Source organism: Lemur catta, chromosome 11 (genome assembly GCF_020740605.2).
Source record: "Lemur catta isolate mLemCat1 chromosome 11, mLemCat1.pri, whole genome shotgun sequence".
Classification (NCBI taxonomy): domain Eukaryota; kingdom Metazoa; phylum Chordata; class Mammalia; order Primates; family Lemuridae; genus Lemur; species Lemur catta.
In genome coordinates, this window is record NC_059138.1 from 81,720,009 (window position 1) to 81,733,789 (window position 13,781).

The 13,781-nt window shown below is 40.9% G+C and overlaps 1 protein-coding gene across 5 annotated transcripts in view; it reads right to left on the reverse strand.

Moving 5' to 3' along the window:
- ELMO1 (engulfment and cell motility 1) overlaps positions 1-13,781 on the reverse strand; it is a 503,740-nt gene that overhangs the window by 299,951 nt on the left and 190,008 nt on the right. For all 5 annotated transcript variants that reach the window (XM_045564710.1, XM_045564711.1, XM_045564715.1 and 2 more), the window contains exons 9-11: positions 10,071-10,222; positions 7,860-7,938; positions 2,164-2,214 (exon numbers count right to left, since the gene is read on the reverse strand). In XM_045564710.1, coding sequence (XP_045420666.1) covers positions 2,164-2,214; positions 7,860-7,938; positions 10,071-10,222 — 282 coding nt within the window. The remainder of the gene's footprint in view (positions 1-2,163; positions 2,215-7,859; positions 7,939-10,070; positions 10,223-13,781) is intronic.

Below are 13,781 nucleotides of genomic sequence, written 5' to 3' on the forward strand. Positions count from 1 at the left end.
TGAAAGACCATTTCTCCTGGCACTCTGTTGTTGCTCTGGGGTGGATTGCTACAAACTGACTTCTAAGTGATGGTTCAATGAACATCAGAGCTGCCCAGTATGGAAAAAAATTACCTTACAGCCAGGACTGGAGGAAGTCTAGGTCCTTAGGGTGCCACCTGGGTGCCTCCCAATCTGGCATGGCCCCAGACCCTGGCTGTGAGCAACAACCAATTAAAGAGGGGGGGTGGGCAGGCAGGAGGAGCCTGAGGAATGGAAGGAAGAAGACGGGGGAAGGGTAAGAGGATACAAAGTCGCTGAACCACAATTATGGGAGGAGGAGAAGCTAACAAATGGTAAGAGAGGGAATCGAACCCCATAGTCTTCAGTCTTCAGAGCAGAATGTTAGCCAGCAGCACACCCTTAGTATTCCAAGTGTATGGCTCTCTATTTTATTAGCAACCTGAAAGTACCGCACCAAGTTCCTGCCAAACAGTACCAACCTCCAACTTCCAGCCACCAGGATCTCATAAAAGAAGTCTCACTGAAGCCAATTGTTCTTTGAGACAATGTGGCTGCAATCATTAATGCCACTTATTTCTCTGGGCATTTTAACCTGGACTACCACACCACGGTAGTATCAACACACTGAACTACACTTTAATATTGCAGCTTTTACTTTTATTGAGAGCCAATAAGTAGAATGCCCATATTATGAATCCTTCTGCACCTCTTACAAAACCATTACTGGACCTAGAATCTATTAGAATGCTCTGCCAGGACCCATTTCAGATTTCAATTCCAAGGGGAAAAGTTTGCCATCCTGAAGAACTGGGGAACTTCGTTTTATCAAATAAAAATGACACTCATATGTTTCTCATCATTCTTGACAGCCAGGGAATTTTAAATCAAACCTGATCACAAATTGCAGTCATTACCATTGGCCTTGGGTTCTAGAACATTGATGTCCTTTGCCCTCAGAAAGGTTTTAGTTTTTGATGGCTTTCTTGCGTTGGAGTGCGGGGGAGGCGGGGAGGTGTGTATTAACCACGTGTTTCTGATGTTTTGACATGTGGGACTTTGTTGACTCTGGAGAGAATGACTGTCCCAGCCCTAGCCAATTCCTAGCCATAAATGACTCCTTCCATACGCAGACTAACCAGTTGTGAGCCCCAGCTCGCACTCCTGGCTATTCACTCCTCTGTGCTAACCAGCCAGGGACAGGTACCAGACAACTAGAGACAGCCCAGAAACCCGAGAGTCCACTGAAATTATTCATACTAGCCAATCCTAGGCTTGCTTAGCTAGCGCTCTGGGCTTCACCCATCCCTTCCCTCAAAAACCACAATAAAGGCTCCTGCCCAGTTTCCTCCGGCTCCCTCTGCCCACTGAGCGCCCAGCCGTGGCATAACACGCCCCCTCCTTTTCTCCTTTTGGGTTCTGTAAGGAACAAGCTTTTCTTTTCAATGGCAGCCATCTCCTGATCTGTTGGCCTCCTCATACCTGAATAATAATAAAACCTACATTTTAAAACTGTGTGTGTTTAATTCCTTCTTTCTTTCTTTCTTTCTTTTTTTTGTAAGCAGGGGAGTCAATCAAAATTGCTTCTTTCAAGTCGCTGGTAAGTCAAGTAGTTCGTAAGGCCTCAGCACATCTTGCTATTTGGTTTATTTCTAAATATTCTAAATGTTTAGGGCTTCTTTTCCACTGAGGTTTAAGGCCATTTTTGCACTGCAGTGAATGATGGTTCCCAATTGCACCTTTCCTTCCTCCCTCTTGCAAGGGAGCCCCAGAAAATGATGCTCAAAATGTCAGGACTTCCCTGGGTACCTGATGTTTCCAGCTAGTGTTCTCATTAAGACAGCAGAAGCTCATATGTGTATGGACTTTAAGCCCTGATTTCTTTCGCCTGCCCCACTGGAAGAGATTTCCAACCTCTCCTGGCAAAATGGGTTCCCCTTCCTTTCCTCTCCCAGAAGTTCTGGAGACTCTACCCTCTAGTCATGAGGCAGTTCCTATGGGAAAGCCTTCTTTATTCCAACTCCAAAAGCACCCTTTTTACTTCTTTATAGTTCCTACTGCTTCACCACAGAAGCAAGTCACAGAGTGAACCACAGACTGAAGCCAAAGGAGAGATAAATAAATGCACCAGGCACCCCCTCCCCACAGCACGCAGGTACTCACTGTTAAAATGATGGAACGCAGTTGCTTCTGAGCCAAAATATTCGCCATCTCCTGTTGAAGAAACACACACCCACACAAAGGCTTAGGTTAGGACACATTTCAACATGGCTGAATATGACTGCATCCTGGGGTGTCTTTGTAACTGTATATCAGCAGTATTTCTTAAGAAACAATGAATTCCAACAGGCAGTAGTATTCAAATTGTTTTTTGAATATTCCATTTAGATTATAAAAGCCATGTCCAAAAGCAAAGGAAAGAAATCTGGCACCTGAAAACTTCTTCTTCTTTTTTTTTAAGGAATTTCCTCCTTCTGGAAAAGAGTGTGTGCTGAATAAAAATCAAGCATTCCAAATGAAAGCAATGATTCTCCATTAGAAAGACTCATCATCTTTTATTAGACTATGTATGAGCAGAAAGCTTTTACTAGGCAACACTTGCCTGCAGCAAGGAGATCCAGTACTAGAGAACCATCACTTTAAAGATCTAAGTCTTCTAAAAGCCATTTCATCTTAATCTCTGCAAAACCAAGGAGTGAACAGTGCATACCCCAGGACTTGAAAATAGGCTACACAAGTGAACTGAGTGGAGTTTCATCAAAGAGCATCTATCTGGGCAGATGCAAAGCACGAGAGTCCACACTCAGCTTAGCTCTGCTGGGACTCATTTCTGCAAGTTGTGCTTTGGCCTCTTCCTGACTGGCAGAGAGGATTGGCAGTAATTTTATTAAAGGAAATGATTCACAGACTCCCTTTCTAAATATTGACAAGTAGTCAATTTTATTGAAAATTAAATGGTCAAGCACATTCTTGGTGCCTATAGCAAAAAGTAAAAATACTGCTCATATTCAGGAGGACACTTGAATATTGCTTTTCGGTTGGGGGAGTGATTTTTGGCGTTCCTACTCTTACTGAGTAGAGAAGAAACTAAGCTACAGTTAAAAAACACAGCCATGAATTCTACCCAGGTTAAAATAAACTTGCAGAAAGCAAAGAGAGCCAAGAACATGGGGAGAGGCGCTGCGAGGGGCACACAAGCAGGGTGGACAGGAGAGGCACGGGACAGCAGGGCCCACTGTGTGCTGACAAGGGGATGAGGGTGACTTACAGTCAGAGGACAATCAAGGATGTCAACATTGCTCTCTACATCAACCTAACAGCATCACCGCCACCACAGAAAGGAAAGCAAGCAGGAGAGAAGAAGGGATGGAAATTCAGAGGACTCTGTTAGAGGCCGGCCGCTTTATTCCCACGCCCTGCTGAGCCACTGCATTGAAAAGCACACAAATACTGTCAGGCGATTCAGAACTGCTATGGGCACTAAGGTCGAAATCCAATACTGGGTCCTCTTCCATGCTCTTGAAAACAACCAAGCAGAGGCAAGGACACGTTCAGAAACGAGTTAAATGGTGACCCGGAAGGAAACTTTCCCTTCCATGATGTGTGCAGAAAGCGGTGCTTTCTTCCTGATCTAAATAGAAAGGCCCACTGGTTGTTTTTGTTTTGTTTTGTTTTGTTTTTTCTTGAATCAGATGACAATTGAAAGGCCCAAGGGATCCTACAGTTCTCTTAATTTCTTTTTCTTTTATAAAATGAAATGATTGCCCAATAGACACACAAACAAGAAAAAGAAAAAACTATTATTCCCTGCCTATTTTAGCCTATCAATTTCTAAGATTTTAAAATAAGCTAGAAGAGACAATATATTCCCAACTTCTACTACCCCAATTATTTTAACTATCTGTTTACAATATTTATCTTTTGCATAAGGCTACGGGCGCCTCAAGGGCACAGAGACTGTCTTATTCTTTGTATTCCAAGCCCAGAGGATGATGTCTGGCATAGAGCAGACAATAAATGTTTGATAAAAGAACAAATAAATATTTTCCACTACCCTCCTAAGAAACAGGAGCTCAGTCAGAAAGAAAATGGAAATATCCTTGTCTACATCATGGGTCGTTTTTTTTTTTTTTTCTTTTTTTTGTCTAATGTTAGAGAATTGTTGAGTAAATGTGAGAATCCATAGGGAATATTTTATAGCATCAAAATGATATAAAAGCAGAGACAAATATAAATATGGGCATAGATATATTGACATAGAAAGATTCCTACAAAATATTGTTTAGTTTTAAAAGTGGTTTCTTTAAAAAAAAAAACCAGTGCATGTAGTATGCTCACATTTGGTGAAAAAATGATGTATGTAGGAGAATATTTGCATAGAACCAAGTGGGACATAGCACCACGCAAGTCATAAGAGTTGTGAGTAATTGCAGTGGTTCTTTGGGAACTCAATAACAGGAATCTTTCAAACTTCTTCCTTTTGAATCTTTATTTTCTAATTTTCTACCAAATATTTTAACTAATAAGTTTTTTAAATAATGCTTATCACAACCATAAGTACTTGTAGAGCAATTTGGAAGGGATCTCCCCAGTATATTTGCCACTGAAATAGTAAACTGACAATAGCAGGTACTTGCAAGGAAAAGGATCCATTTGCCCACCTCACAGCAACACCCTCCTCCACAAAACTAATGCACCCCTTCCCTCCGTTTGTGCAGAGGAAGAGAGAATCTCCTGTATCCCTATATCCCGGGGACATGGAGAGGCAAGGTCTTCACCTCTGAAGGAACAAGGAGGTGTCCCCAGAGGAGAGACTTCTACTCCGGGCCCTAGCACAGGGCTCTCTCAGTAAGGCCTACTCCGTGGATGCAAAAGGAAAAAATCACTCAGGTCCATCTGACTGTGCTGGCACTTTTCTATAGTAAAGGCAGAAATAAGCTCTAGGTGTTCAAAAGCATCCCAAATTAAGCTTACACGTTTTGAACAATACAGAAACTCAGATAATGAAGTACTATGAATGTGTTTGTCCCCACGTCACAAAGAGAAGCTGAAATAAATAAAAGTATTTGACTGAAGTGGAATTTATCCAGTGTCCTAAGGCTGTAAACAAACAAAACAAAAAAAGGTGTTCCTACAAATTCAATAATAAATGTTTAGATTATATTTTAATCTTATTAGAGTGAGAAATTGGGTTTGGTGGTGTCCTTTGGGCTTCACAGAGTTGTTTACTTGGCCAATACAAGAGAATTCTGTGGGTGACACCTCCTTGATCAGCATTTGCTGGGATGCTTTTGCAGGTGAAAGCAGGGACAGGGTGGGATTCTAACTCTGATTCCAACCACCTCAGCGACCTGGTCAAGTTCTTTACGCGCTGTGAGTCAGTTTCTTCATTTGTAAAATAGAAGTGATATGGCTTTCTCTTAATAAGAGAATAAAATGAAATAATGAACTATAAAACACATGGCAAACTCAATAATGTTATCATTGATAGCAGACTTTAGGAAATTTTACTATTTGTCAAAAAATTCATAACTTTTTATTTTTCAGAATATATGTCGATAAAAATGCCAATGTCAAATTTACACCAACAAAAATTTTAATTTTCTTATAATATGAAATCCAAACTAAGTTGCGTACACTCAGCTGTTAATATAATCTATATCAATGCAAGTGATGTAAACAGTTAGCTTCATCTGCTTTACGGGTCTCCACTGACTTTCAGAAAATAGTATAAAACAAACTATTCTTCATTATGAACTTGAAATCGTTTTTAGAGCTAACACTCTTGTAACTCACTGAAAAGTTCTGTTAAGAATTTAAAAATCATAATACTCTATTTAATTTGACAAAGAACAGTCTTAAATTCAACAGTTTATAGAGTCCTGGTTAATTTTCCCTGGGCAAGTAAACACCTTGCAGCCATGATATTTGTATCTCAAATATTCTATTAATTATATAATACTTCATAAATTTCTTATGGATTATACATACTCTTCCTAAATTGGATTATTTTCTTAAGTGGTTTAAGATTATTAGACTACCCTTTGTGGTGGTTTATTACAGCAGGATATGGCCAAACGGTTTCATCCCAGTCTCATATTGCATAATTTTCAAAAAATGATTTGATTCACGGAATCTCACCCTAATCTTATACTGGTATTCCATTATACTTCCACTGTTATCAATGTCCTGGAGTCAGCACAGATTGACACCTGATTCTCTATTTGTTCATGATCATGAGAGTCGAATCCAACAAAGGAATAGTAATGTGATGTAAAGCAACATGTAAAGTGTGTTCATCTTACTAGCGTCTGGACCCAGAGATCCAAGTGGAACCACAGCCCTTGGGGTGGCCATGAACTTTCATTTCCTCTAATCCAAGGAAATTGATTCTTCTTTCACCAACGGGGAAAGGAAATTTCCAAGAGTGAGACCAGAATTCAGCCTTCCTTAGCCTAACTCTACACTCAGCTACCGTGTGGTTTGACCTAAACTTCATGGTCTGGTCAGTAGAAGGATCAAGCTCCTCTAATGCCCACATCAAGCTTGGAGATGTCCACAGTGAGAGCTGCAGGCAAATTCCTGGGCTGCTGGAGTTATCATGAGCTCAGTATTTAGATACAAATATCAAAGGCACAGGCCTGTCCATGATCCCACCTCAGATCTGCAAAGCTACCTTTAAAACTCCAGCCTGAGTAAGAGTGCCCCTGCCACAGGCTCAGGGAGGACAGGCACCTTCCCCTAGCCCAGCCAGCACCAAGTCAAATATACAGCAAACTATAAAGTGACACCACTCCTTGCTCAAACACAGCCCCAGCTCCCAGGAATGAACAAGCAATTCTAAATGTAAAACAAACCAGAATCCCTCACATTTAGTCACTGAGGTTTTAAAATCTTTGGTAATGAAAAAATAAAATAAAATAACAAAATTCTCAACACAGTGTTCGGTAGCAAGTTCACTTCCTAAATTCCTCTAAAACAATTCATTGGTAACTGCTGTCGAGCTCCCAGCACACTTTCTAAAGAGCTCATATTTCCAACCAGCTTTTGAAGGCAGTGAATTGGGACCAGGGTAACATATTACATGGCTTATTGATAGAGAAAACATGAGCGGATTTTGAGGTGTGAGCTAAATTCCAAGACAAGGCAAAATTCTACTTTTTCCACATCCCTCTGTAATGGTCCTTTCCCTAGTTAACAATAACAACAACAACAACAACAAAAAAACCCACAAAGGATCTACAGACAAAGGAGACTACCAAGGGACAGGTTTCATGTATGTACATTTGAGGGGCTTCCTCCCCTTTTTAAACAGAGGGGAAATGGACTGCTCGCCCCTCCCAGCCACGTCCACACAGCACTGATCTCGCGGAGCACAGAGCCCTCTGACACATGACTGCAGTTATCTCAACCAGCAGCAACAATCTCCGTATTCCCCCTCCTGTCCTCTCACTTCCCATTGCCCCCAGCCTGGGCAAAGAGTGACATCTCTTAGGGTCTCAGTTGCTTGATCCAGAAAACGGGGAAACACTTTGCTCACCCTAGTGGGTATCCCATGAAATGAGTGAAAATCCCAGGGGCTTCCAGGTCTGCCTCCCTACAGTGGCTACGTGGGCTTCTACCGCTGGACACTCCTGCAGCAGCCAGGGGCCGACCCATTTCTACCCGCCTCCCCCTGGATTTGGGAAGGATCCCAGACTGCCACCCACAGGCTGCGGAGCACAGCTGCTCTGGAGCACCCGCCTATGCCCAGAGCAACCAAGTGGCCCAAGATCCCTAGGTAGGAAGGAAAGGGTGTTCTCTGCACAAAAAGTTCCCAGCCCTGGACACAGTCTTAAGACTAAAGAAATGGAACTTACCTGCCTCCTATCATCAGGCGCCTTCAGGAAAAGTGCATTGATTACTGCAATAGTATAGGTTTGGATTTCTTGATCTGACCTGTAAGGACACAGGACAATACAGAAAGTTAGAAGAGGCTCCCCCTGAGTCAGACCACTACGAGGTTCGTAATCACACTCACCCCCAGCCAAAAAGAGGTGAGAGAGAAAGACAAAGTCTAGAAAAAGCATTCAGCTCTGGGAATGCATTTAAACCACTACAAAGCTGGAAACACAGCAGGTTTGCAATTACTGTTACTACAGCGCAGATCACCCAGAAATACAGGCAGCCTTCTCCTCTAGTAGGATTAAAAGCATGAACCCAGGAGATGTACTAGTAGTAGTAGTAGCAGGTGTGTGTGTGGGGGGGTTGGTGTAATTTTCTGTTTGATGCATAAAGTATATCAGCGAGTAGTTTTAGATGTCTCCACGTTTCTGGGGTGATTTAAAGGAAATTGCTTAGTCTCCATGGCTATGATATTACATCTTCTAAAAATCTATTTCCAAATAGAAACTTTTTAATAACAAAAAGAATAGGTATTTATGTTTCTAAATTTGCTTTTCACTGGAAAGAAATCAGAAATTCTAAACGAAGCAAAGATCTAATGTAAGCCACATGGTAAACAGTAAAAAGGAAGGATCCAAGGCATAAACAAAGAGTGGCTTACAAGCTACATTTAGGGATAATTTATCAGCCGGTTAGGGAAGAGGTGGAGCAGAGAACAAAGCCTTTGGCAGGATGGGATTCGAAACCCAGCTGACCACAGGCTGGCTGTGTGGCCTTGGACAAGTTCATGGGCATCCCCAAAACACAGTTTCCTCATCTGCAACTTGGGCAAGGACACACCTATTTCATGGGATTGCTGTGAAGATAAAATAGATTATCCATATAAAATCCTTCACACAGGGCCTGGAGAATAATAAACTCTTCACTTTGGTGAAGTGCTTTGTGAATGAACAAGAGTACCCTCAAGATTCAGAGAAAAGATATATAATATAAAGTTAATTCATTTCACATTCAGGAAAATGTGAAACTAGTCTTATTTCTACAGAGGTTTACACACAAAAATCATTATTTTGGAGAATGTGGTAATTTTTAGGCCACAATCCACAGCTTCTGTGGCTTAAATTTTAAATTCTGGTCATCTTCCTGCCTCCAAACGTCTAATGAACTTTGGTAGTTTATGTTACAAACACAGCAAACATTTCAGAGAACTACTGAATATCCCCGCACACTCCCACCCTGCGCCACCAACCCAAATGAGTCCATCAAGTTTCAGGCTGAGAAGCTGCAGATGTGACCCTGAGAGAGCAAGGGCAGGAGCTGTTGGGAGTCGGATGCCACCAGCACCAGCCAATACGCTGGAGGAAAGGCCTGTTGCTGAGGGCTCCGAGGAAGCCATAGTTTCTCTCCTTCCCAAGGCTTCGGTCATTTCTGGATTCTACATGGCACCCCAGTGTCTTTCCAATGACTCCCTTTCCTGGGTATGCCCGCTTACAATGTTTTTTGCCACCTGCAACCCAAAATACTTTAATTTCTAAAGTATCACCGTATAAAGGAGTCTGTCTCAGGTTGGTATTATCAGAGACAACCTTGCTGGTTACCTAAGGGAGGCAAGAAGGGGAAACAGCTCCAATTGCAGGCTGCAGGGACAGCTGTCTCACCTCCACCTTATAGTTCAAGCCACTAGGAAAAAATATATATATTATAAAATAGAAAACCGGAAGGTCATTACAATCACCTCGAGCCTACCTAAGGAAAAAGCCTGTCTTTAAAAATTCCTAGTACAAAATGCCTAACATAAAATTTCTAATTAACTACGAAAATACTCATTATATCACAGGAAACATGATCATATATAATTAAGGAAAGACTCTCTTGAAAACCTAAGAGGACAAATTGTCCTGTTTTGTCTTATTAAAAATAAAACTCTACCAATATCTACCAACATTCATCAAAACTGAGAGCTTACTAAGGGCCAGGCAGTGGAGAGAGACAGGCCCTCACTTCACCGAGGAGTGGGCCCAGGGGAAGTCACTGTGCCCTTCCCCTGTGACACATGGTTTAGTTCTATGCCAAATTGAGATTCTATTTTTGTACATTTAATTGAACGACACAAAACCTTTCCCAGGGCGTTGTGTGTCTGTGCTCCTGAAGCTTGGCCCCTCCCCGGAGCAGCCGGGCATGCTTACCCTTGAAGATGTGGAATGAGCTGGCCGATGGTGATCTCTTGTGCCACCTTCTGGTAGAGGTCATGGCTATTGAGCACCATGGACTCCAAAATGGCCAAGGACCGCTGCAGGATGGAGATGTCCATGGCTGACTTATTCACAAAACTTGCTATCTGAAAATGCAAGTGGGACATGATTGACTGTTCGTGGTAAGTAGAGCAGAGAAGTGGAAAAGGAAATAAATAAAGTAAATTGGGATCTCATTTAAGAAACGCCAGACACGGAGGGTTACCTGGAGTCACAGCAAAATAGCAAGAACCCCACCAAGCTGATGACTGTTAATGACATCATTACAAAGCACAACTTACCTTATTTCTATAATTCAATGATAAATATTTTTTAAAGACAACTGCAAACAATTATTCTTTCTGATTTTCCCAGGATTATTCTTCTGAGGTTCAGCTTTCAGGGACAGACGATTTCAACACATACATTGTAAGGATTGCTGTGTCTCTCTGAGACTGTAATTTCCAAATACACTAATAGCCCTTCCTCTTCCATCCCCAGGCTACTCCTTCATCCACACAATCATGACTTTTATGTGCTTATTTTGTTTCTCTTGTGTTCTTAAGGGACTCACACAAATCACACTTGTCAACACAATTCAACTGGCAACTTTTCAGTCACTGGCCAGTCTCCTTCCTATTCCTAAACAGAAAACCCTTTACCCCCTTCTTCTAACTTCTTATGGTTAAAATAAATTCTTTTCATCTCTCCCAAATTTAGCAAAGAGGAAATCATTTAAGTTAGCAGTGGTAAAAGTTAAAATACAAGGCTAAGCTCTAAAATATATTCCCTAAGGAATTAATCACTAGAGCCCCAAACATAATAAATCGCAATGTAAGAGGGGTTAGAATAATGGATCACAGCAATGCAAACACATGGGTACCATAGAGGTTTTATTTTAGAGGCCTCATTACAAGTTATTACTGTCTGTTGACAACTCACAATAAAAGGCCATTATTATATCAACATAATGACTGCTTCCTTAAAAGCTAAATAACTTGGTTCCATGACAAGTAAACACTTGCTGCTTCTTCCTGTCAACACCAACTTCTCCCTTTCCGCTGTGCCATCAATCCCTCTCCGTGGCGTCCCCTCTCCATCCTTGTACATGATAAAGTGCAAACGTACCCATGGCCATGTCCAGTTGCCATCCCAGTGGTCTCTAGTCCACTGGCCCTGGTGAAGGCAGGGGTGGGAGGTGCAGATACCAACACCTGCCTGCCTCAAACACATCTGGATTTCAGGTGGTGGGAAATAAATAATGTGAAGAAGTATAGTGACATTGTGATTTTACATTCTGAAAAGCTATTATTTTAGAATACAAACTGCAGGAAAAGTATGGGAATTTTAAGATTCTCAAAAAACTGCTTTAGCTCCTCTCATGGCTAATAAACTTGCCGTGTTTACTGTCTCTGGCAAGCCCTTGCCCTAATCCTCACAGAATGCCCAATCCTCCAAATCCATAATGCGAGGCCCCCTTCTTCCTTTAGGGCCATCCTTCTCTGACAAGAATCCCATTACCCTCACACTGTGTTCACGGTTGAATACATAACTGAGGCTGCTTCTAAACAGGATATAAATTCCCTGACTTCCCTGCCACCACCATCACCCACCACCTTTCGTGGTCTCAGCATAATTCCTGGCAGTGGTAGTAGGAAACCAAAGAACTCATAAAGAAGTTCATTGACAACACTTGGGGTTTTCTCTCCGCTAACTTCCTCCTCGTTCCAGGCTCCCCTGCTTGTCCTCATTTATTAAATCTGAATGTGCCCTAGGCTCCACGCAGTCCTCCCTCTGAGAACCTGCTGCTGATGTTGTCCATCTCCCTCCACCCCCATCTCCATCCCCTCTTTTCATTCAGTCCACATTTACTCATTCATTAATTGATCCATTCAAGTATAATCATATGGACTGCTCCTGTGCAATAAAACAGGCTCGCTCTGTCCCCGGGATCTGGAAAGACAAAGATGAGCAACACCCACACACTTTTTAACTTCAAGAACCTTACAGTGTAGCGGAGAGAGAGACGGAAAGCCATTTACTGTGAAATATATTAACTGCTTACTCTTGGCACCCAAAAGGATACCTCCAATTGGATATTCCAACAAAGCCTAAATTTAAATGGGGTGAAAAATCAATCTCATTGTCTTCTTACTCCTTCCTTCCTGATTATAACCCTTTTCCAAGTATCCATAAACATTACTGATTAATATTCCCAGATCCTTATCTTCTGTCCCTGTAAATACATTTGAGATGTCTCTCCTTTGATACGCAGTGCATACACCCAACACTAGCCCACTGGTCCAACTCGCTGCTGAATTACTATTACTAATAAAACTAAACTAATAAAACACCATCTTCTTCAGTTCCTTCTGTGTTCAAGTTTTCCACTGAGTGGAAATTTACCCACTGCTTCCATAAATATCCTTTTGACAATATTTCCTTTCTTGAAATATTCAATCAGAACTTTCAATGTTTTCTAATATGAAATATACTTTCTTATAATGGTCTTAAAGTTCTCTAGAGATCATTAACTCTTCCCTGTGCCCAGTGGGTTTGCTCAGTGGTGATAAAATAATATGTGGTCTTTGCTTTCATTCAGGCACATTTATATTCATATGCATCGTCCATTTCCATTTGTCATTTCTATATATTTCTCTCCCATGAAACAAATCCCTTATATTCATGAAGCTATTCTCTAATATATATTTTTTCTATTAATTCCCCTTTTACTTGATGTATAGATCCAATTATTTCAGCAACCCTGAAGCATGTTCCATAATGAGCATTTTGTGTAACACACCTAGCTAAGTACCTGCCTGACAGAGAGTGGGTCCTCGATTCATTAGTGTCCTAGGTACAACTCTGCAGTAGATACTATTAAACAGTTGTTTTTTCAACCTAATTCCTTTCTTTTGCCTTATCTGTCAGTGGTTTTAACTAGACATTTAAATGATCTAATACTTTCACTTAATGAGTATTAATAACCACAGCATTGGGATTAATTCAAGTGAATGTGATAATTATCTTCTTCAAAAGAACTCAAGACGAACTCCTCATTAGTGAATGAAAAAATGTTATTCTCTATGTCCAGTTTGAAAACTACAGATCTTAGTATAACTATAGAAGGCTAGAGATTGCCTGGTTAGATTTTAATTTCCTTTATCCCTCAAAAGATTAATAATGATTTCCTTTGCCTTTCAATTTCCCCTGGCTCCATTACTCTACTTTTGGCTGACACAGGTGAGCTAGCCTAAGCCGGCCTGTATCACAAGGAGGAAGAGGTAAGAAGAGTTAGCAATATTTACATATATATTATTTATATATATATGTATTATTTATATATATAAACATATATATAATATTCACACATACATACATATACATATACACACACATAGACATACACATATATGTTATCTCCTTATGCTGCTCATTCATCTAAAAATGTTACCTAACCTAAACTTTTGCACCCCCATAATAAGCTGAAATAAAAAATAAATAAATAAATAAATAAACATACAAAATAAATAAATAAATAAATAAATAAAAATGTTACCTAAATAAAACAGAGGAATATATACGTAACTTTTAAGAATGGGGCATTGCAGTGTGTGAATCAATGAGCCAATAAACACCTGTTAGAATCACTAAGAATGAGATGTT